Genomic DNA, 23,123 nt, shown 5'->3' with positions numbered 1-23,123 from the left:
AACTTGGATTATCCTACATGTATAGTCTTGATGCCTTAGGATTTAGCTTTTCTATTTTCAGATCCTGCACTGCTTTAGTGTACAACTCTAAAACTGCATGGCCTGTCAGCTGCTGTTCTCCCATTTTATTGAGATAAAACAATTCCTCTCTAGGCCTGGAACTCAAGGACACCTGATTGTCTCAGGCCCCAGGAGATGTAAACAAGAGTGAATTGGGGGGATAACTTGCAGTAAATTACTTCATTACTTCTGACCATTGTCTATCCTGGGTGTAGCCCCTCCCCAGAGGCTTTTGACTGCCCAAGGTGTACCTATTGAAGGCCATCAATAAATAACTGGTTTTATTCTCTTAAGTTTATCTAGCCTCTGTTCTAGGTAGCCACTCCAAGGCATCAGTCTTGGAATGCTTGTTGTGCTTGGAATGTTGTTGGTGATTGCTGGCTTTTAACACCAACTCCAGGTGCTTCCATGGATAGGGAATGTATAATTTTGAAGTTTTCTGGGTGGTTTGGAAACGGGGTCTGAGTGCACCTGAGTAGAAAATCAACAGTGCTAAGGCCAGGTGCAAATCTCCTGCTCCAAAAGCTCTGTGTCAGGTCTTTGCTGGAATGGTGACCTAGACCATGCCAGGACACTGCTGTGAGCAGCTGCCCCTTTACAGACACACATCCACCCCCTCTCCTCACCAAGGGCATTTCCCCCTCAGGAATGCACAGTAAAACACTGCAACACACACACACAACATTTAAAAGGAAAATAAAATCAGAGGTGGCATGGAATATCATGGCAGCATCTCTAACAAGGAGGGGTGGGAGATCAAGTCACACATTCCCAGGTACACCACAGTTCATGGGGGTTTCTTTACACCAGGAGCATTTCATGTGATGATATCAGCTGCTAATGGCTTGCTAAGTAGGGAAGAACACTGCACAATCATTTAGGATTTCAGACAAACAAAATTCCTTACTGTTTTTAACACAATCAAAACAAGTCAAATGCCAGTGCTTTAAAGCAAAACACTAGAAGGACTGCACTTACCACCTGGTAAAGGGTTAAAGAGCAGAAAGAGAGGTTCCAGGAGCAGAAGGAAATTAAAAAAATATATATAAAAAAAAAGGAGGAAAAGGAGAAGAAGAAATTAATGTTACACATGCAGAAAAATAAAGAGAAGATTTTTCAAAGAAAAGCTCAGGCATTTGCACACCTAGTCAAAAGAAAGCTATTTTTTCTGTGCCTAGATATCATGAGAACATTTCTTCTTACCAGGCCTCTGAGCCAGCTTGTCAATGAAGAATAGAAATTGTAAGGTTTTGGAGGTTTAGGCTGTTTTTTTGTCTCTTCAATTATGTCTATCTTCCCAGAGGCATATTTTGGATTTTATATTTTTTACTTAAAAAAACTAGACAAAATAAGATTATTTTGGATTGCAGTCACATAGTTTGCCTTTTGCCACAATGCTGCTTTTGCTACTGCAGGGAATGATTTGATGGAAATAATTCCTTGGCTCCAACCATTCTGGCTGGAGGATGAATGCTCTATGAGACTGATCCCACAACTATCCCGCTGTGTGCAAAGACAGGTCACTGGGAGCCTCCAAATTTGCTGAGGGATCTTCTCACAGCTTCTGTCATTTTCCAACCACTTTTCTGGGCACTGAGCTCTGCTCACTCTGTTCTTTTTTTTCTGTGAAAATCTCCAGTGGCTGCCTGTTACATCCTGGGCAAAAGAAACAGCTGGAACTCACTTCATGTTTTGGGTAGGAAAGATCAAATCTACACCTGTGTAAACCCACTGGCCCCCTTGCAGCAGTTTTTGGGGAGAGGTGTCTGCACCACAGGAAGGAGCGGCCCACAGGGACTGGCAGGGGAAACCTCACTGAGAGCTCCTGGGACAGGGCTGAGCTGGGCAGCAGGAGGGGAAGCAGCACTGCCTGGCCCTGGCAGGATCCCTGATGTCAGCAGGACAGGCGCCTTTGGAGTGACAGTGCAGTGACACTCAGGTGTGGACTGTCCCCAGGCACCCAAAATTCCACCTGGAGCAGGTCAGAGAACTCTCTGCCAACCCATCTCAGTTGTCCAGCAACACACTCAGCACCAGGGAACAGAGCCCTGCCCTGGGAAGGAATAAAGGATGGATGCTCCTCCAGGGGCTACTTACATGGCCATGGAGGTCTGTGTTCAGCAGCATCAGGGCACAGGTGAGTGTATGAATCCCATCTGAAACACACAACAGTCACACAGCTGTGGCTGCTTACTCCCCTTCTCATGCAGTTCTGGTGTTTGCTGTCTTGGCAGCCCAGCCATTGCTAAACCAAGGCCAGTTGCTGTGTCTGGGAACCTTAGAAAATATCTGCTCCCTTCAGCAAAAAAACCAAAACAAACAACACAAAAAGCCCCAAAGACATCCTCTTTCCCCTCAGACTTCACCTTTTCCTGAAACAACTACCATAAAATTGCCTTCAAAGCAGTTTTCCTTTCAAAGACCAAACTTCCCACTTCTAAACCCAAAGCAGCTGCTTGTGAAAGCAATATTCCAGTCCCTGCCTCCTCCCTGGTGCTCTCTAGCCCTTTTGTGAGGTCCTTCAAGGACCAGTCCATGTGCCAGGATGTGCATGTCAATGCTGTGAGCTGGCACATGGAGACTGGTCTGGCTATTTTGGGGAGGGTCTGTCAGCGCCCAGCATCCCCAGGGACAATGCCCAGGGCAGGGACAATGACCAGGGCAAGGACAATGCCCAGGGCAGGATCCCTGGGGACGGGAGAAGCTGCAGCCCTGTCTGCAGCCCTGGCACAGAGCTGCAGGGCACCTGGGCACAGAGCAGGCGTGGCCAGGAGGCATGTCAGGATCTGAGGTATTGATGATCCTGAGATTGTAGAAAGTCTCTGTCTTTCTGCCCCGTTGCCAAAGCAGAAGCCATAATTTGTCTGTGCTGGTTTCAAGGCTGTTTATTCTGTTTATCTCTAACATGTTCTGCTGCCCTGCCGCAGCTCTGTCCTGCAGGGCAGCGTGTGGGGCTCTGCCCTCAGTGGGATGGTACAAACATTAAATACCAGAAACTACCTGTGCTGGATTTACAATAACGTGCCAATATCTGTCACCTACGTTGGACAGTGTGTCCCCAGCCTAAACCAACAGAAAAATGCCAACACACAGTGAAACATGGAGGGCATGAAGAAGGAGAAAAAGGACAAGGTACACCCAATTTCCTCCATCTTGTGCCCTTTGGACCCCTAATCTAGAATCCTCAAATTTTACTTTTGCACCCATGCCACACTTAATTATTACTTATATCAAACACTCAAAGCTTGTAATTCATCCTGTAAGATTGAAAACTCTTTTCCACGGACAGAGATCACAGACAGTGTCTCTGGGGGCTCTGTCCAGGGGGGTTCCTGACCCCTGCCAGGGTCCCAGACCTTCCAGGGCAGCCAGAGGGAAGCCCTGGATTCCCAAGAGGCAGAGGAGGGAAGCAGTACCTTCAGAGGTGCTCTCCTCGGGGTTGCAGTGGCAGTAGCGCCGGGAGAAGTGGATCAGCACCCGCTCCCGCTCCTGCGTCTCTCCCATCAGCGGGAACGCTTTCAAGAATGTCCTGCACAGAGAAAGGGAGGCTTAGAGATGTCCTGCTGGGCAGTGTCCTGCCTAAGGAGCCAGGTGGAAAGGGTCATTTATCCTCCCCCCAGCCCCACAGCCTGCAGAGGGGGTGCAAAGGGACCCATGGAGCTGTGCAGGGGAATGTGCTGCCAGCTGTGATGGCACCAGGATGGGTTGTCCATCCCAAGGAAAAGAATTACTCCCACTTGCTCTGATTCTGTATGGGATGGGATTCCTGGGAGGGCTGCTCTCCACCCTGGGGAAGCAGGCTGTGGGCCCTCCTGTTGAAGCCCACTTTTGGAGGCAGAACCTTGCACCAAATGTGACACCAAAGATTGAGTGACAGCCTGGATCTCCCCCCAGCCTCTACTTCTCTCACATGGATGCTGGGAAGCCTGGAGGAAACCCCAAAATCCCGCCACTCTCTCCATCCCAGAGCTCACCTGAGTGCTTTGTCAAGGGTCAGGCCAGTGAAGTCAAAGAAGCTGAGATACTCCTCTGCTACCAGCTTGCTAAATTCATTACTGTAATTAAAGAGGGAGTGGTCAGCCCCTTTGTCAGGGAAGAAGACACTGTCCACAAGAAGAACAGCAGAATGCTGCCTCTGGGCCAGCCCAGTTCCAGCCAGATACTGCAGACATGATCTCAGACACAGGGAGAATTGCTCCTGGCCTGGAGTGCAGCTGGAAAACCTCCCTGATGCATCCACAGCCAGCCCCAGACACCTGAGAATGAGAGACCTGCTGCACCCCTGTGTTGTGCTGCTGGCCAGGCAGAGCCTCCTCCCAGAGCAGCCAGGAGGAGCCATAGGGGTATCCTGTGCTCCTCCAACACTTGGCTCTGTCCCAGTGCCAGGTGTGTCCCCTCCTCCCACTCCAATGTCCCTGCTCTCACCCCAGGGGCTCCCATGCCCCTCTCAGCAGAGCCCCTTGCTCCTGTGGCAGATGGGTGCTGCTGGAGACTGGAACAGGAGAGCTCCACGAGCTCCAGGCAGGGGCTGCTGGCTCTGCCAGGGGAACTGGACAGTGTCACAAGCCATCAGAAGGCAGACAGACCCCTGCAAACAACAAATTCCTACATTTCCAGGGACCCAGTGACATAGATGGTAACTGGCTCCCTGAGCCCCAGAGCCAGTTACCGTGCCCCAGGCCATGGGATAACAACAGGGGCCAGGGCAAGACCCTGTCCCACCCTAAGATGGGCTTTTGTGTTTGTTCTGGTTTCCTCACTCAGGAATTACCCTCCTCTGTCTGTGCCAGTGCCAGCCCTTCCTGCAGGAATGGGTGACACTTCCACCATGATGACAGAGACATTCCTACAAGGAGAACAAGGCATTTCCCATGGGGACATTCCTGCCATGCTCTGCCTGGTGGCCCTGCAAGGCATTTCCTGTGGGGACATGCTTGGCACCCTCTGGCTGCTGCCCTTTCAGCCTCTACAGAACTCCTCTCACCTTACACCCCAGTCTGATGCTCTGTCCCTCTGCCTGCTTTGGCACCAGGAGTTCTCATAAACCACCCAGGGGGACCCAGCAGCCCTGGCCTTTTCTCCAGGCCATTCCCATGGACTGGACATGGAAAGATCTGTCCTGGGCTGCTGCCACAGGGATTTGGTGAGCACAATTCTGGGAAGCCCCACAAGGAAGTGCCTGGCACTGCCACCTTCACAGCCTGGGACAGCTCAACCTCCACGCAGCACAAGATGTGACTGTGGGCACTGGTGGAGCTGAGAGGGCCACAGACCAATGCTGGAACAAGAGTCTTCCATGGAGAGTTCAGCTGCTCAAACATCTGCCAATGGTAATTTCAGGGTTTAAGGTTAATTTCAGAACTGAGGCAGATGGGAACAAACTGTGGGGAGATATCCAACCTGCATTTCCTTGTTTGTCAAGCCTTTTCTGCTTTTCTGCCTGCTTGACAATGATGAATAGTTTTGGCTTTGGTTTACTTTTTTTTTTTTTTTTTTTTTTTTGAAAATTGCCAATTATCACAAAGAAAAAAGAAGTGATAAAATGAGATTTCACTTTTTGTACAGCCCTCCTACATAGAGCTGGTCTGAAAGCATCACTTAAACTTAGTCTGTTCCCAGCACTACGGGTTGATATTACACTGTCTTAAGTGAGCAAAACTGACTTAATACCTGTATTAATACCTATAAATACCTATTTTCACCCTATTTCCTTTTCTGCTCTGCCAATCCACCTGCACGATCCAAGAGTCTGCAGCTCTGTTTAGGTCTCATGTCAGGAAATGGTTCAGATGTCAAAACCCAGCTGATCAAAACAAAACTTGTATTTCCCAGGCAGTGTGAATTCCCAGATGTGGGTCACCAAACAGCCTCCCGAGGCGTGAGGGCTGCAGGTGTGAGTGAGACCTGCAGGAAACAGCAAAGGGACAGACTCACAAACCCAGTGCTTGAAAGTTCACTCCTCAGTGAGCTGTCATGGCAAATTTGGAAGAAAGGAGAAGGATGTTACACATCTGAGGCAAGAGAAACCAGCAATGCACCTGCTACAAGAACTCAGCAAGGGAGGAGAATCTTTGCCAGGTGATGCAAAGAGCCTCTGTAGGAGACAATTCCTGGGCTCCTTCTGTCCCAGCACTGAGCTGGGAGTGACAGACAAGCCTTGGTACTGGAAGTGTGGCTGGGTATTTGTATTTGCTGAGGGACAGGTGTGTTCGTGTGTTCTGCTGCTCTGGGCCAGGGGGGAGACATTGCAAGGACAAAAAAAAAAAAAAAAAAAAAAAAAAATCCCAGCAACCCAGGTTATATCTGATCCAGGCAAAGGATGATGGGGATTGGTGCCTTCACACCCACTGGCATCCTAAAATAATCTGTTACTGCTACACTTGTTACTGTTACTCTGTCTCTTAGAAATCTCTGTAACTCTCCCACTTTTGAATATTTTTTGATTTCCCTTCTGCCTTACCCAGGCAAATGTACCAGCTGAAGAGCCTGGATCTCCCTGTGTGTCCCTGGCTCTCCTGCCAACCCTTCCTACCCTCGTACAGACTGGGTTGGGAGGCTCTGCAGCAAGGACATTTCGGGGTGCAGACATGGAAAACCTGGGGAGTGGCAGGGAGCCCAGTGCAGAGGCAAATCTGGCACCCAAACCCTTCACCCTGGGACTGCTTTAGCCTTGCTGGGCTCTTCCCAAAGGCAGGAAGCTCTTGGTTCTGGTGGGCAGCAGCTTGTGACATTTACTGCCCAATACTGCAAGTGTTTTCAGGACATTGGGCTCCCAGCTTCAACTGGGAAGATCTCCAGCAGCCCCAACTCCATCCAGCACACAAGCTTGGCCCTTCCTGCCCTTTCCTGTCCTCCCAGCATGACCAGTGCTCCCCAGCCCCGTGTCTCTGTCAGCCCCTCGCAGGGCTGATCCCACGTACTTCTTGCCGAGCTGTCGGGCCACGTCGCAGCGCTTGAAGCCCTCCAGGTTGTAGAGGCGCTTGGCCAACCTCTTGGCAGCCTCGCTGTCCGCCCTGCAGCCGTTGGCCAGCGTGTCCGTGCTGCCCTGGTCCAGCTGCTCCGTGCTGCCCATGTCCGAGTCCGAGTCCGACAGGGTGTCCTTCAGGCTGGCGTCGCTGTGCAGAGACAAGAAATGGTCAAGGAGCCACAGTCTGACTCCATGAAACCCACAGAAAACACCACGGTTTGATTTCTTCTTGCCCTCACAAAACAACTATGAGAAACCAGCAATGTGGCTGTGAACTGGACATTGGACAAGCCCTCCTTCATTTCAGCTCGAATGAAATAGTGCAGTGTAATTCCAAAATGGTAGAAAAGGTCAGAGAGAGGGTGGCTTCCCCCTGAGAAATGAGGATGTATCAAAGTAAGCAGTCTCAACACCTTTTAAACTTCCTCTCTCTCCACTGGGGCTCTTCCCAAGCCATGGACATAATGGAAATCTTAGGGATAGATGCTATGCTTTTCAGTTCAGGTTATTTGCTGAGGATGAGAAGCTGCACTTGTACAAATCATGTCAATGAGGCTGGCACCAGACCAGCTTTTACTGGTGACTTGCTGCCCTGCAGTTGCCTGCTGGCTTTGTGGCCAACTGTGCTCACAGACAATGCTCTGAGCAGCCCTGCTGGCACCATGTAGGTGGGCATACAGCCCTTTATCTGCCTGCCCAAGGCCTCTTACAGCACCAAATCATGCATTTTTGAGCAGTGTGACTCACTGCTGGCCTGATAGCTGGACATGCAACCTCACTCCAGCTCTCCCCTGACCTGGTTGCTCATCACTGGCTTCCTCATGCAGGGAAGTGCCCTACGGATGAGCTGCTGCCTCCCAGGGGTGATGGTTTGGGTCTGAGCTGGTCCAGAGGATGAAGTCTCTGCTGATCTCCTTGTTGCCCACAGAAGAACCTTTGGGGAGACTTCTGTAGGGGTACCCTGTCCTAAGAGAAACTTTGAGGTTTCCCTGCACTTCAGAAGCATTTGGGAGGGCACCTGACCATCCCCAACCTGCCAAGGGCTGTGCAGGTGAAAGTTTTCCTGCAGGTGTTTGGCCTTTCTGCCACAACAGCACATGAGAGGAAGCACAAGGGATGAAAGAGCAGTTCCAACTCAATCATGCCCACTGAGCCTTGCTCCTGGACTGGGATCCCATAAGAAAAGCAGCCACCGTCCAAGAAACTCCCTGCCTTACCTGATGGAGTTAATGATCTTGGTGGCATCTTCCTCTGAGCCTTCCACGTGGAACCCATTTGGGATACTCTTCAAGGACAGCCGGCTGAGCACATTCTCCGACCTGCTGCTGGTAATTGAGTGTCTGAGAGGGCTCCCAAAATCCCCCTCCGCTGCCTTGGCTGCCGCCTGCTCTTGCTTGTCAGCAGCCATGTGGTGAAGGGTTTCTCTCTGCTGGGCTGCCAGTTTCTGCTCCAGGAGCTCGGGGCTCTCCTTGGCCCTTTGCTGGATCAGTGGGGTGAGGGGTGCCTCAAAACTGACACAGCTGTCTGTCTCGTCTGTGAGGGAGAGCACGTCCAAAGAGTCCAGGCTGCTGTAGTAGGTCCCCTTCATAAGGTCAGACTCAACAATCTTCTCAAAAGTCGAGCTGAAGCCATCCCTGATGTCTTTGAATTGGAAATGCTCCCTGTCATCATCACTGCAGCTCAGCTTGACATCTCCAGAAGCAAACCTGGACCAAAAGGAGAAATGTAGAAAATATTGTTAAGGCAATTCTTGCCAGGTTCCATTTGGAGTTGGGAGGCAAGAGAAGAGGCAGGAATGGCTGCTGTAATAATGGCCCTTGGGATCTTTCTGTGGTATAACCTGCCTGATTCCCAATTTTGTTACAAGATTCCAGAGCTGAAAAAAAACTGTTTTGTGATGAGCAATCCCAGAGGCCCAGCCAGCCCTTAATTTGGTCATGTTCCAGAAAAAAGCCAGACCTCTGAACTGGAAATTTTTGTATATGACACCTGCTGCTGGATCCAGTGCCAGAATAACCTCCTGGTTATCACTTAGCAGGCCCCACATTGCCATAATCCCAAGGAAGACAGCACTGATCTTTCAACACACTCTGCAGAATCACTTATATTAACTGCTCACGCCACAGACTTGGATATTCCAGCCCTATACTTGTCCCCTGATGACCCTACATCACCCCCATGTCCCTCTTTTGGACACTCCCTAACAGCTTTAGATCTTTCTCATCTTGTGGTGAAAGGACATGATGGAAACCAGGACTTTCTTGCCTCTGCACTGCAGTCTTTCTGCAAAGTTTTTCTGAAACTTTATTTGATGGAATGTGAATTTTTTGACAGTTATATGTTGCCATAGGAGGAAATGTGTGGGCAAAAGCTGCAGTCCCAAAACTGCAGGTGCTGAGTGTGTCTACAAGCAAAAGGTGGGGAGATCTCTGTTAAAAATTTTGGGTTTTTTCCATGAGTTCATGGGGCTGAAAGTAGAGAGCATCATTCCCTGCTGGATCTTGCAGTTGGACTTCAGAGCTGTGACCTCCCTGAGATCAGCAGACCGATGCTGGGGGTTTCTGAGAAGGTGAAAGACCTCTAAGGCAGCCACAATGAAATGAAAATGGGGCTTTGATGAACAATAGGAGAAATGGGATAAACCAGAAAGGGGGGAAAGGGATGCAGTTAATGCGAACTGCAACACAAACACTCAATCTTTGGCTCTATTTCCCTGATTTATTTTGACCAATCATTTCCTGCATAGATGCAGGAACTAACCTACCTTCAGGAGGACAATCATGGGTTCTTCTGCAGCTCTACCAGGGAATGATGACCTTGGATGACTTCCCCTTTTAATTCTCCATTCCACTGGGAAGAGCAAGACTCAACACCTTCTTGTAAAGTACTTTAAAATTCAGGGATAAAATGCATCATACAAGCAGCAACGTGCAGGTGATGACAAATGATTTCTCATCAGGAACAAATAGTTGACTTCTCATTAGTAAAACATTGGACCAGGTTCTCCTATACCCAGAATGGGTCATTACAACAATTCCCCAAAGGGGAGTAGAGAAAAAAATGGGGAAACTCGGAGGTGATGCAGGATGACAGCAACTTCCTGGTGTCTTGGTCCATCTGTCAGTTCTTCCTGACCCACACTGACCCAGCAGAGTGGACAGTCGATGTGGTCAGGGCACAGCAGCTCCACACTGTGCTTGGCCCAGCCACACATTCCTGCCATTTACCCTAAAGATAGGTGCTCAAAGCACTGATGAGCTCCAATGCAGTCAGCTAACCTGATCTGCAGGCCCTTAGTGGTTTCCCAGACTTCAGCTGCATCCCAGAAGTTTTCCAGCTGCCCTCTGCTTTGAATATAGCATGTGACTTGTCCCTTGTGCATTCAGCCTCCCAGAAGACTCATTTGCTATCCAATTGAATGTGTTTAGAGCAAGAGATCATGGACTCTGCATGCAGACCCCAGTCAGGTTACATCATCTCCAAATCCTCAGCCTGACACTTCTACCAAATCATGCCCTAGTACCTTAAAATAATTGCACTTCCAGTGATTGCAGCAGCATTCTCTGACCACCCTTAGTTTCCTCTTGAACTCACAGCCTCTGCCAGGGAGCCACCTACCAAGCAAATATGATTCCCCTGAAACCTGAGAGACTTGCAGCTATCCAAGACCTGCCTGCATAGCTCACGGGGCTCCTGGGACCGGCCTGGGGACAGGCTCCCCGAGCTCTCCGGGCAGCAGCAGCCTGCCCTGGACACTTCCTCTGCAACACCTTCAGCTGTGCTTTTTGAAGCAGTGCTGCTGCTTCTGGCTGGGGTTATTGAGTGAAACAAACCACCAGCCTTTTATAGAGCAGCCTGTTGAACAGCAGAGAAACAAAGCAGGAGGGATGCCTGCTGTCAGCCCACTCCCCAGCTCTGCTGCCCACGCTCCAGACAGCGCTTGGAACGTGCAGCTCAGCACGGAGCCTGCACGGGACTAGAGCTAGGAGGTGATCCCCAGGCCACCTTGGCCACCCTGTCCCTTTACAGCTCCTCTTCAGAAGGCCACACTCCTCTGGGACAACCCCTGCTGCTCTTCCTTGCCCGTCCTGCTTGCAGCCTGGGGTGGGTGCACAGGCAGGGCTGTAAAATTCACAGCAGGCATCAACCCCAGGTGGTGACAACACAGAGCCCCTGGCTGATTTCTGGTGGAAAAGGGAAGCATCCATATCCCTCCTGCAGGAATGGCACGGGAAGAACCTCTCCTCATCCCAGTCACCTGTCATTCCCCCTAAGCCCCCAGCCTGCAGAATCCCATGGAGGTCTAGAAACCTGCAGAGCCATAAAATCAGCTGTGGACAGCACACCCGTGTGAGTGTCCCCCAACCTGGAGAGTTCTCCTGTGAGCCAGGCTGCCAGAAGAGAGGACTGAGGGACATTGCACACGTTCAGGTTTGTCACAGGCATTTGAGAATTGGATGGCACTTGTACCTTTTGTCTCACACTGCTGTTCCTGTCACCCAGGTGCTGGTAACACCTGCCACAGGTGCAGTGCAGAGCAGAGATCCGTGCTGTGCCCGCTTTCAGATACACAGCTGCCACCTGCTAGCCCAGGGACTGCCAGGGCACACCAGCCTCCAGACAAGCCTGGCTCTCCAGCATCCCCAGGCTGTACAGGTACAGATTTACCTGGGTTAACTTGCCCTAAGTTACCCCAGGTAACTCTTCCATAAGTGCTGCAATTGAATGTCCAACTTGCAAGTGGGACACCCCCAAAGCGAGCATAACCAGCTCCTCTCGCGATCCCAAAATCTTCCCCTTCACTTTAGTGGCTCTGTGAGTAGACATTGGCTCTAATCACAGCTTTCTGCATTTGTAACCGGAAAAAACTGTGTGAGAAGTCCAGAGAGAGAAAAAAGAGTAAAAAGTTACACACAGGGAAAGAATGTGCGAGAAGCCCGAAGAGAAACAGGAGTGGAAAGCCACAGTCAGCCATGAGAGCAGCTGCAGCTCCTTAAACTGATGAGTTACACACGGAGCAGAGTAACTGGAACCAAGGAGCCTCGAAAAACAACACACACAAAGCAGGACTGAGCCGACCTTCCGGCGGCTTCGCACTCACCCGAACTGCTCCTCTGCCTCGTCAGCGCTCAGAGCTTCCGAGGAGCCCAGGACGCTGTGCCAGCGCTGCTTGCTGAGGGCCCCGCTGGCTGGCTGCGGGCTGGGGGAGCCCGTGTCCCCCGCCTCGGGGCTGCTCCGGCCGTTCCCGGCTCCAGCTCCGGCTCCAGCTCCGGTCCCGTCCCGGGGCCGCTCCCGCCCCGCGGCCGCCGCCGCGCCCGCCCCGTTGGGCAGCGCTGCCCCGTCCGCACGGCCGCTCTCGCTCAGCCTCTCGCCCGCCTCTGTCACCGCTTCCAGCTGTTCGTCCCGCGGCTCCCCCTCCGCCCGGGAGGGCTGAGCATCGTGCCGGGGGCTGGCTCTCCCGCTGGCAGGCTCCGAGGGCTGGCTCCGCTGCAGCGGCGGGGACGGCTGCGAGCCCGGCCACTGCGGCTCGTTCTCGTCTGCGGCGGAGCGTGGCGAGGGGCCGGGATCGCTCATGTTCCGCTCCTTGTCCCGGCACCCACGGGATCCCTCCCCGCGCTCAGCTCGGCCTCGCTGCTACCTGCAAGGGAAATGAAAGCACAGCGTGGGCATCGGGGAGGGATGGAAAGGCAGGGTGAAGCCCCCACCCCACCTCATATCCGCAGGGAAGGACTATTCTGGTGTTTGGTGCGTTTGAAGGCTCAGTGCTCCTTACTCAGGGCAGTGAGATGGATGAGGAAAAGCTGCTGTTGTGGTGCTGAGCCACTGGGGCCCGGGCACCCCAGGCACCCACCTTTCCTGCTGTTCCAAAGTGCCCCCGAACAGGGGACGTGTCCCACGCAGGCTGTTAGTGCCCAGGGTGGGGACAGCAGCGTGGCACGGCTGCATTTCCCAGACTCGCTGCTGGGATGGTATTCCCTGCCCTCCAGAAAGAGGAGAAATAGGTGAAACAGGCAATAAGTGTGATTTATTCTTTTCTAACCGTTTTAAGCAGCTGTGCTGTGCCAACCTGTGTGATTCTCCCTGCTGAGTTAGCAGCTCTGCAGAGCATCTTGCCTGCCAGAGCACCACTTCTCCTTTCCCAACACATGAGTACTCCTGAAGGGTGTCACAAGCTGCCAGCTAAAACTCTGGCAAAAGTGTCCTGATTGAATATTCCCTGGGATGCTCTCTCTGTAGGGCAAGGGAAGGACGCTGTTTTGCACTGATAGAAGAAGTTTTTTGACAAAAATGCACTTAATAGGCAAATAGACCCATTGAGGCAAAGTCTGCAAGGTCTTAGAAGCACCATCCTCAGCCCCACAGTGCTGTGCAAGCTTTACTCCATCATAACCTTCCCACAGCTGCACTCAAGTGCCACCAGAAATGATCTCTTCTGGAAGCAGGAGTATTCTGCATGGCACCCAGGATGAGCCACTGTAACAGCTGATTTTGGTTTTAAGCAATATGTGTCTTCATAGATATTTTTAAAATACTATCTGTCTTCATAGGTCTGTTAGCCTGGAGGCGAGAAAACTCCAGGGAAACCTTAGAGCCCATTCCAGAACCTAAAGGGACTCCAAGAGAGCTGGAGAGGGACTTTGATAAGGGCATGAAGTGACAGGACAAGGACAAACGGCTTCACACTGACAGAGAGCAGGGCTGCATTAGAGATTAGGAAGAAATTCTTCCCTGTGAGGGTGGTGAGGCCCTGGCACAGGGTGTCCAGAGAAGCTGTGGCTGCCCCTGGATCCCTGGAAGTGTCCAAGACCAGGTTGGATGGGGCTTGGAGCACCCTGGGACAGTGGAAGGTGTCCCTGCCCATGGCAGGGGGTGGGAGGATAATCTCTGCCATCCCTTCCAACCCAAACCATTTGGTGATGTGGCTGTGATTCACCTGCACAGGAATTCTGGCTAATCAGTGCCAGCAGGCAGACAGGACTCTGGGGTTTTCCCCCTAACTCAGTTCCTAATTCACATGTGAAGCAGATAACTCAAATTCCCTGCCTCAAGTTCCCTCTCAGCTATCACCTTTGAGCAGCCAGGAGGGTGTCCTGGTTCAGCAACACACTCTGAGTGCTCTCACTTGCTGAGCTGAAGCTTTCATTAGCAGCAAAATCCCTAATTGCTTGGCCAGGTCAGTTCTTGTTAACAGGGGGTGCAGAACTGCAGCTGCTTCTGCTCTTACAGAGCACCTCTCACCCTGTGGAGATGTCAGCAGCCCCTCCCTGCTGCTCCTTCCTCTGCACCTGAGTAAGGGAGAGGAGGGATTTGGACCCAAACACCCCTGTGTGGCCTGGGTAAGGACAGATCCACAAAGGTACATGCTGAGCTGCTGCTGAGCAGGCCAGATCCCAAGGGGAACCCTAAGTTCTGCCTGACTTAGCTCCCATCCCACAGCCCAGGCAATCCTGGACCTCAGATGTAGCCCGCTCTCCATGTCCTGCTCCCCACAGCTGGGAGGGGAGATGGGCTGGGCAGTTCAGAGCCCTGCATGGCACGGCTTTGGGGTGAAGCACTCCTTCAGGGCTGCACGTGCCACAGTCCTGAGATGGGGCAGGTCCCTCCTGGAGGCAGTGCTGGCAGTTTTAGGCAGTTTTACCTCTTCTCCACGTGCATCCGTGTGCATCCCTCGCTGTCACAGCGCCGCTCCTATCGCAGCCGGGCGCTCCTGGTTCCTGCACGGCCCCTGCCTGCAACAAGGGATCAGAGGCAGTGAGAGCCAGCCCAGAGAGGACAGCCCTGCTGCTTTCCTGCCACCCTGCTGCTTCCCCTCACCAAGCTGCTTCCCAGACCCATCCCATGGATCCTTGGCAGGGCGCTGCAAGTGCTTTTTCCTCAGCACGCTCTGGTTCTCTGGGGTTTTCAGACATGGCAGTGCAAGAGTATTCCTTACACAGGGCTTCTGATATCTTTCATTACAAAGCACCCCCGCCTCCACCCAGTCAGCTAAAGTGGAGCAAAGGGACTCTGTGGTTGCAGGTTTGAGGAGAAATTTGTCTGTGTGAGCCCAGAGAATGTCCAGTGTCACCCATCAGATCCACAGGGTGAGATACCTGAGCTTTGGATTGATCCCCCCAACAGCCCTTCCTCAGCCCCACCAAACAAGAGCCATGGTAAAGGTCTTTGAGCTAAATGCAAGCAAATCCGAGCTACCAAAGTGATTGATGTAGCAACATTTCTCTTGCAGACTGTTTTGCACAACACAGGGATGGACAGTGATGTGTCCCCCTGAGGTGACCCCAGGCTGGGGGAGCATGTCAGCTCACCACAGATGGTGTGTCCCCTTCAGACAGCAGCCTGAGATCACAGGCCAGGCTTGCATAGAGTTGGTGGAGACAAAAAGACAGGCCAGCAGTGCCTGTGTGCTGCTAGAGGTGATGGGTGGATCAGGGCCCAGATGTGCCACTGCTTTCCAGTGGTCAGAAAGAGCCCCTGGGGCAGCTTGGCAGCAGATGTTGGTGTCGAGTCCCTGCAGAGGATCTGCTCAATGCCCTCTCTTGGGCTTGTCCTCGCAGGCCTTCAGCTTCATTCTCCACTAGCCTGACAAGAGGAAGGTTGGCCTAGACTTCGTGGGTCACCAGCACATCAGCCTCCTGTAGCCCACAATCCACCAGCAGGAGCTGAGCTCTCCCAAGGGAGGGCAAAACAAGCCCTTGGGACAGTCCTCAGGTTCACACATGTGGGCCAAGTCTCCTCAGCCTGTTCCTCTGCCATCTCAAATTAAGAGGGAAAAGCTGTAAATCTCTTTCCCACCAAATCCAGAAGAGAAAATCAGTCCCAGGCCCTTGGTGTTCCCATGCACTGAGAGCAGGGCCAAGCCAACGCAGCATCTTCCAGGAACTTACTTGCAAAAATACCAACACTCTCCTGAGCATAACCACACTGTGATCTCAAAAAAATACTGAAAACCTAACATGGGTCAAATTTTTACTTTCTCAAAATGAAGGTATAATACAGACATGTAAGACATGCAACACTGAGCCACTGCTCAAATCTTTGGAGGAATCTTTCCAGCAAAACTTCGCTGGCCTTTTTCTTAATATGAGATTAATAATGTCGGGGTTTTGAGTGAAATTTTTAAAAACAGACAAAATGGTTTGAGCTGAAATTCTCCACTTCCCTGCCATCCATCCAAAAAACTTCAGTAGGAACCACCCAAGCTGAATTCCAGTCCAATAGTTCAAGCTTGGCACAGCTGTGTGCAACCAGAAAACAGGAAACTAAAAGCAGTTAGGAGATGAGCCTGAGTAAGAAATGTTGGCAAACCTTAATAATTGTGGTGTCCAGGCATCCCTCCTAACTTTAAGTAACTTACATTATTTATATTAAAAGAAAAAAAACCCCACAAATTTTTACTGCATATAAACTACTACAGTTGTTAAGCATTATACTACTGTTTCACCCTCTGTGAAGTCTCACTGGAATGTTTGTGGTCTGGAAGGAGTGCTGAGGAATCAATAGTTAAAGCTTTAGTCATGTTCCTCCTTGGCCTGTGCTCCTGCTGGAGAAGAGGCACCAGGGAAACCCTGGCAGGATGTGTGCACAGACTGTCGCTGAGCTGGGAAGACCTTCAGCTTCAGTGTGACAGCCAGGAGGAGAAATCCAGCCCTCCTGCAGCCTCCTGACCCTTGAGGCTTGTGTGTCTCCCATGGGATCCCTGCTCCATTGCACACACCTGCTTGGGGGCTGCTCTGTGCACCCAAAGTCTGCAGACAAGCTGAGGGTGTAGCAACCCATGACAAACTCCCAACAAGTCACCAACTATTTGAATTTTGCTCGCAGTGACAGTCACTTGAAGCACACACAGGTTATGAGTGGCTGAGGCTTCCCAGAATCTCCAGAGGAACTGCCAGATTGGATTGTGACAGTCTGTGGCTCTGAGTGCAGCTCTTCATGATGATGCCTTGGACTGGAGTCATGCAGCCAACTCCTGCCACCCTACAGCTCATCCGTGACCTGCTGCCTCCCCACCCGTGTGGGGAAGGTGGAAGAGCAAAGGGAGGAACACACAGGCTGGAAGACAGAGCAAAAGGAGGAGCACACAGGCTGCAGGACAAAACAAAGGAAGGAGCAGACAAGCTTTTCCACAGCTTGGAAAACCTGGAAGACAAAACGGTGGAACAGCTGGTTGCAACTGTCCACATCTGCCTTCAGCAGACAGCTGAAAGGTCACCAGCTCTGGACAAAGCCCAAACCCAGACTCTCAACACTGTTCTCTTTGCTCTGCAAAGTACCAAAGTGCAGCTCAGCCTCTAAAGCTGCCACAGCTTCAACCAGGCTGTGGGGAGAGGACACACTGCAGCACTGGGACAAGGGATGGGGGGATGTTCAGAGGTCCCTCTGGGACTCCTCTGACTGTCCCAAAGCTGTACAGCCTGGCTGCTCAGGCTGCAGGCTGACATCCCCCAAGCCCCTCCTCATTTCATTCTGTGTCTGCTTTGCAAAGTGCTCTCTGAAGCAGGCAAGGGCTGAAAAGTGGGATGGGGGCTTCCATCTGTGGATTTCCACAAGTCTTGCCCTTTCTGTAGTCTCAGGTGCCCTCTCAAGTGACTGCTCTTCCCTAGGTCCTGGGAAGAGAGTGGGCACCCCTTGCATGTCCCATCTTCCCAGCCTCCCACAAATGTAACTGGGGTTAGCACTCAAAACAGGGTCTGTCAGGAAAGGGGGATGGCCTGGCACATATCACATATCACAGCCAGGAGTGGTCACAGATAATGAACAGATAATGTGGCCCTGCTGAGCTGTTGTTAAGCAGGAGCTTCGTGACTTGAAGCACAGCAGCTCTGTAAGGCCCATATAAGTAGAAGAACAGGGATTCTTGCTAGAAAGAAGACATTATTGCTGTAGGAGAGGCAAGGGAAGCCAAGGCATCCCTGGTCCGTGGCTAACCATGGCCTTCCCATCTCCCTCGCAGAAGTGGGGCTTGGTGGGAGAGACAGGACAGATGCTGCAGGGACTGAGGATCCCATCCCTGTGGCCCTGAAGGGACTGAAGATCCCATCCCTGTGGCCCAGAAGGGACTGAGGATCCCATCCCTGTGGCCCTGAAAGGACTGAGGATCCCCTCCCATGCTGCCCTGGTTTGCAGGCCAGACTCAGCAAGCCAACAGCTATTACCTTCATTTATCAGAATTACACAGCACCAGCTCATCACTGTGAGTTTCCAGTGATGGCAATTTAGGACAGCAACTCACTCCCTGCTCCAGCCCCACTCTGCCCTGGGTCCTGCACAGCCCCTGGACCAGGAGGAGCCAGGGCAGGGCTGGTTGGGAGGGAAGGAGAGCAGACATACCCCATCATCTGCTTTGGGATGATGCTGGAATTGCAGCAGGGGCAGCGAATCCAGGCTGGCATCCACTGCGGGGAAGCACTGGTCCCAAGGAGGCCGGGCAGAGATGCAGCAAAGTTTGCCCTGATTTTGTGAGGGGTTGGAAACCACACAGCAGCTCTTTCAGGGACTGGCTCTGGAAGTGTCCCAGCTTTTGTTGAAGCTGAATGGCTGGTGGGAAATGATTTATTTTTAATTTTCTTTCCTGCGTTAGGAACTGGAAGGGCTCCCGCTTCAGTTTTGTGTAACCACTTGGCTGCTGGGACACAGGAAGGCTTGGAGAAAAATCCTGCTGCTTAGTCAAGCATGAGCTTTTCCTCAAGTTCATGCTGAGCTGGGCTGCTTCCTGCAGCAGCCTTCCTTCTCCTTGCTGCTCTGCATCCCGTTCCCTCTAGCTTAGTGAAGACAGAATCGTGGAATGGTTTAGATTGGAAGTGATGTTGAATTCTTGGGCTAAAATGCCTATAGTGACATCCTTTGCTGTGATGGACCATGTGCTCCGAGCTCCTGTCCCCTGTGAGCAGGAATGGAATTGCCCAGCAGCCATTTGATAGCCAGGCTGTAGATCCATCCACAGCGTGGCTGCAGGACAGGGATGGATGTGCTTTATGACCTGACTTAGCAGTGAATTTATAAAAGGCAGGTGTCACACATTACCCTGCACATGGGCACGGTCAGGGCTCTTTGAGGAGACAATCCTGTAGAGACATGGAGAGATCACAGCTACGGTTCTTCTTTTTGAAGCACATTTCTTCCGTCTCATGTCTCTGCTTTGACCTCTGCCCTTTCAACATGGCTGAAAAGAAAAACCTTCTACCATTCTCATTGTGAAAATCATCATTTATTTTCCCCATGTGCTTGTTTCTTATATGATTTTGAAGACCTCATTATCATTCTCAGCCTCTCCTCTCCAGATTGTAGACCCTGCCTTCTTAGCCTGTTCTCAGAAGAAGCCCGTCCTCCACCCCTTTGGGTATTTTGCCTACCTTTTTCTGAATTTTCTTTAATTCTTTTACTTCCATCACTCTGTTACAATCTGAACACAGGGAAAGCAGCATTGCATAGTGAACTGAAGACGTGTGCACACCAAAGATTTCTGCAGCACCAAACTGCTCTGTACATCACCCCCTGCTCTGTGCAGGAGTCCCTCCCTGATGACACCAAGTTGAAAGTCACCTGCAGGATTCCTGCAGGCTGTAGGGGCAGGGCTGGGCTGAGCCCTCAGCCACACACCCATGCCAGAATTACACTTCACAGAGCCCCTGGAGCACTGATGGTCATTGCTCAGGGGCTGCCGGAGCTCACCCTAGGTCAGGGGTGGCTCCGTGTGGTGGAAAAACCTCTCCTCCAACCTGAGCTTCCAGAGAAAGGCTCAGCAGTCTCTGTTGTTCGGTCTCAAGGCAGTTTATTGCAAGTTATCTAAAAGATTTTCTTCTGGAGCTGCTGTGGTTTGCTCACAGCTCAGGCAGAGGCACACACACACCCTGACATCCTCTCTGACTCCCGACTGCTTCTTCTCTCCCCGCCCAGGGCTGCTGCTGTCTTTTATATGGTACATTACGTGTTACATGGGTACAGTTTTTCCCCAATGCCTATTACCTATATTAAATGGTGCTTTTCTACTCTAAACCAATCTGTGAGTGCCAAATTCACCAAGAACATGGAGGTAAGGAAGGAGAAAGAGGGAGGACAGGACTGGCCCAAATCCCTCCATCTTAAAACCTCTGACCCCCATGTGCAAAACTAAAACCCCCCTGTACAGCACTCAAAAAATCTTCCCTCTACTTTGTAACTACTTCTACTATAATATCTAAACTTTTGTGACTTCTTGTTCTTCCTGCAAGGTTGGTAAATCATTCCATGGTTCAAACCCAAAATCACAGCTGTTTCCAGCTGCCTGCCAGGGTCTCCAATGCTTCTGACCTGGGCCTGGAACATCTAAAAATGTCTGAGGGACATTTTGAGTTCTGACAATGGGCAATATGCTGTCCCAGTGGTTTCCATTAATCTCTGCCAGTGCAAACTGCAGGTCTTACATCCTTCACTTCCAATGAGGAAAAGAGGCTGTGGATAAAACATATCCCACAGACTAAAATAAATCAGCTACATGCTAAAAAAAGAGCCTTTGGGTAATCAGAAATCACTGTGCATGGAGCATACTTTTTCTTGAAACCAAATCCTACAGCTCCTTATTTCGAATTTATATTAGAGTCCCCAGAGCAATTAGGACACATTGAGATCCAAATGACTTCTGCTAAACTTCATCCTGGGGAAACAACAGCAGCTTTTTGCTTATGGGAAGCAATAAAGCTGAGTCTTAAAAATATTAACAGCTTTCCTGTTTGCACTCTTTTGCAATTATTAAAACTGGGGAAAATAAAAGAATATATATAGTATTTTTAATGTGTTCCTTTCCTCGTACTGACACCTTGGCTGGGCAGCACTTGGTGCACTGAGCCTTCCTCCAGCCCTGGGTGTGCAAACCTCACTGCTTCCTTCTCAGGGGAACCAGAATCGTGATCTCAGGCCTGTGAAAAGGGGTGAAAGCCTGGCCTGTGTCCAGCTCTGGGCTTCCCTGGACAGGAGGGACCTGGGGCTCCTGGAGCAGGTCCAGTGGAGGCTGCAGAGCTGAGCAAGGGCCTGGAGCAGCTCCGTGCCCAGGAAAGGCTGAGGGAGCTGGGGCTGCTCAGCCTGGAGAGGAGCCCGGTGAGAGGGGCCTCAGCCCTGGCTGTCCCTATGTCCCTGTGTCCCTGGCTGTCCCTGGCTGTCCCCAAGTGTCTGTGGGTGTCCCTGGGTGTCCCCCAGTCTGTCCCTGTGTCCCTTTCTGTCCCTGTGTCCCCCTGTCTGTCCCTGTGTGTCTCTGTGTGTCCCTGGCTGTCCCTGTGTGTCCCTGTGTCCCCCTGTCTGTCCCTGTGTCCCTGTGTCCCCCAGTCTGCCCCTGTCTGTCCCTGTGTCCCTGTCTGTCCCTGTGTCCCCCAGTCTGTCCCTGTGTCCCCCTGTCTGTCCCTGTGTCCCCAGTCTGTCCCTGTGGCTGCACCCTCACTTTACACCTTGGTGACGTGGTAGGAGTCACTTAAGCCTCCACAAAAAATGGGCACAGGGACAATGAGCTGATGGGTCTCCCAGGAGAAGTGTGAGCTTGAGGCAGAAGGTCCAGGATGTGGATAAACATGGACCTGAATGTCCTTGTGTCCCAGCATGTCTGGAATCTTCTTGGAATAGGCTCCTTTCAAATCCCAGGGCCTCTCAGCTTGACTGTGGGAGGACAAAGATCCTGCTGCAGTCAGTGGGGTCTGATCCTCCTCCTGCAGAAGCAAACCCTGACCCCCTTGGAGACCTTGCAGGGCTCCTGCAGGAACCCGCTGCAATCCACAGGAATCCTCCTGTGGCTCAGAGAGAAGCAGGAGCCTCCAGAGAAGGAACAGCAAAGGAGGGCAAATTTTACTGCCTCCTGGGGGATGAGGAGAAGGACAGCTCCCAAGGGATGTTGCTCCTGCCTCTCCAACACAATGCTCCCCACTCAGTGGGTCTGGCCAAGGAGGCTGTTAGCTGCAGGAGCCCACGGCACAGACCTCAAGCCTGCAGCTGTAAAAGGGTCACAGGGACACCAAAGGATCCCAGCCAGCTCTTTCCTGGCATGGGAGAAAAAGTGGAGAAAAGGGGCAGAGGCCTTTTGTGCCCTGGCAGCCCACGTTCAGGCAGCTCCCAGAGCTCAGAGAAGAGCTTCAGAGAAGGATGCCTGCTCTGGGTAACAGGTGAGTCCCAGTGGCTCCAGCCTCGCCCTAGTGCAGAACAAACAGCTTGTAATCAGTCCATGCTGGGTTGAGTCCAACTCAAGACAGGAGTTTTCAGGGTTTGCAGGCTCAGCTCAGAGTTGGCTCCATCCTCACCTGTGTCTGTCTGCTCTGGTGCTCACCTTCTCTGGAAGAGGAGTTTATAGTCTGATGGTCTATATGGTTGGGTGTTTTTAATATAAAAATATGTTTATGTGGCCTTTCCACTCAATTCTGTGCAGCATCATAATTGAATTCATAAAAACCCAGCTTTCCCCACAGCCAGGGTTACCTTCCATAAAAATCCACAAGAGTTGCAACTGCTTCTCATAACCCATAAATGGAAACAGTTTCTTCCCCTCTTTCCCTCCCTTTGCTTCATCCTCCTTCCCCACATTCTCCCAGTACCCAAAATAATAAAACAGGGCTGGCAGCTGACTCAGAGCCCAGAAAAGGAAATTCCTGCCATGCTGTCTGTCTACACTAAACCCATGCAACGCCTCGCTGCAAGATCTCAGGAGGCAGCAGGCGAGCCCATCCTGCTTGTCCCCTGGGAGAAGCACCCAGAGGGATGGAATCCAGTACTGCAGAATGAAAGGGAGTTTTGGAAGGGAGGCAAACTCCCTTCACAGTCCAACACATCCATAAACCTCGGAGGTGAGGACCAGTAACACATCAGACTTTGATGGGGATCCTCTGAGCACAGAAGCTGGTAGACAATGTGTGCAGACAGATGGCTCCAGCCCAAGGGATGTGGGGACCAGCAGCTCTGTGAGTCCAGAATGTGCAGAGATGGTTGGGCACTGGCTCTGGGCTCCCTGGGAGCCAGTGTGACCCAGAGAGCAGGGAACAAGGTCTTCCTGAGCATCTCCCAGACCTGTCAGGAGAGGAGGATGACAGCAAACAGACTTTTGTGGGTTCTGACATTAGAGAAAGCTGGTTTGGAGCCAGCTGAT

At 51.6% G+C, this 23,123-nt stretch overlaps 1 protein-coding gene across 1 annotated transcript in view; it reads right to left on the bottom strand.

Moving 5' to 3' along the window:
* Positions 1-23,123, bottom strand: part of PSD2 (pleckstrin and Sec7 domain containing 2) — a 53,891-nt gene that overhangs the window by 20,543 nt on the left and 10,225 nt on the right. Inside the window, exons 2-8 of the mRNA XM_002190671.7 lie at positions 14,667-14,757; positions 12,129-12,665; positions 8,245-8,733; positions 6,981-7,175; positions 4,035-4,115; positions 3,477-3,589; positions 2,158-2,216 (exon numbers count right to left, since the gene is read on the bottom strand). Coding sequence (XP_002190707.5) covers positions 2,158-2,216; positions 3,477-3,589; positions 4,035-4,115; positions 6,981-7,175; positions 8,245-8,733; positions 12,129-12,601 — 1,410 coding nt within the window. The 5' untranslated portion in view covers positions 12,602-12,665; positions 14,667-14,757. The remainder of the gene's footprint in view (positions 1-2,157; positions 2,217-3,476; positions 3,590-4,034; positions 4,116-6,980; positions 7,176-8,244; positions 8,734-12,128; positions 12,666-14,666; positions 14,758-23,123) is intronic.

The sequence above is a fragment of the Taeniopygia guttata genome, chromosome 13, assembly GCF_048771995.1.
Source record: "Taeniopygia guttata chromosome 13, bTaeGut7.mat, whole genome shotgun sequence".
Classification (NCBI taxonomy): domain Eukaryota; kingdom Metazoa; phylum Chordata; class Aves; order Passeriformes; family Estrildidae; genus Taeniopygia; species Taeniopygia guttata.
The sequence above is the reverse complement of the archived record's forward strand: the minus strand, read 5'-3'. Positions and strand labels throughout refer to the sequence as shown.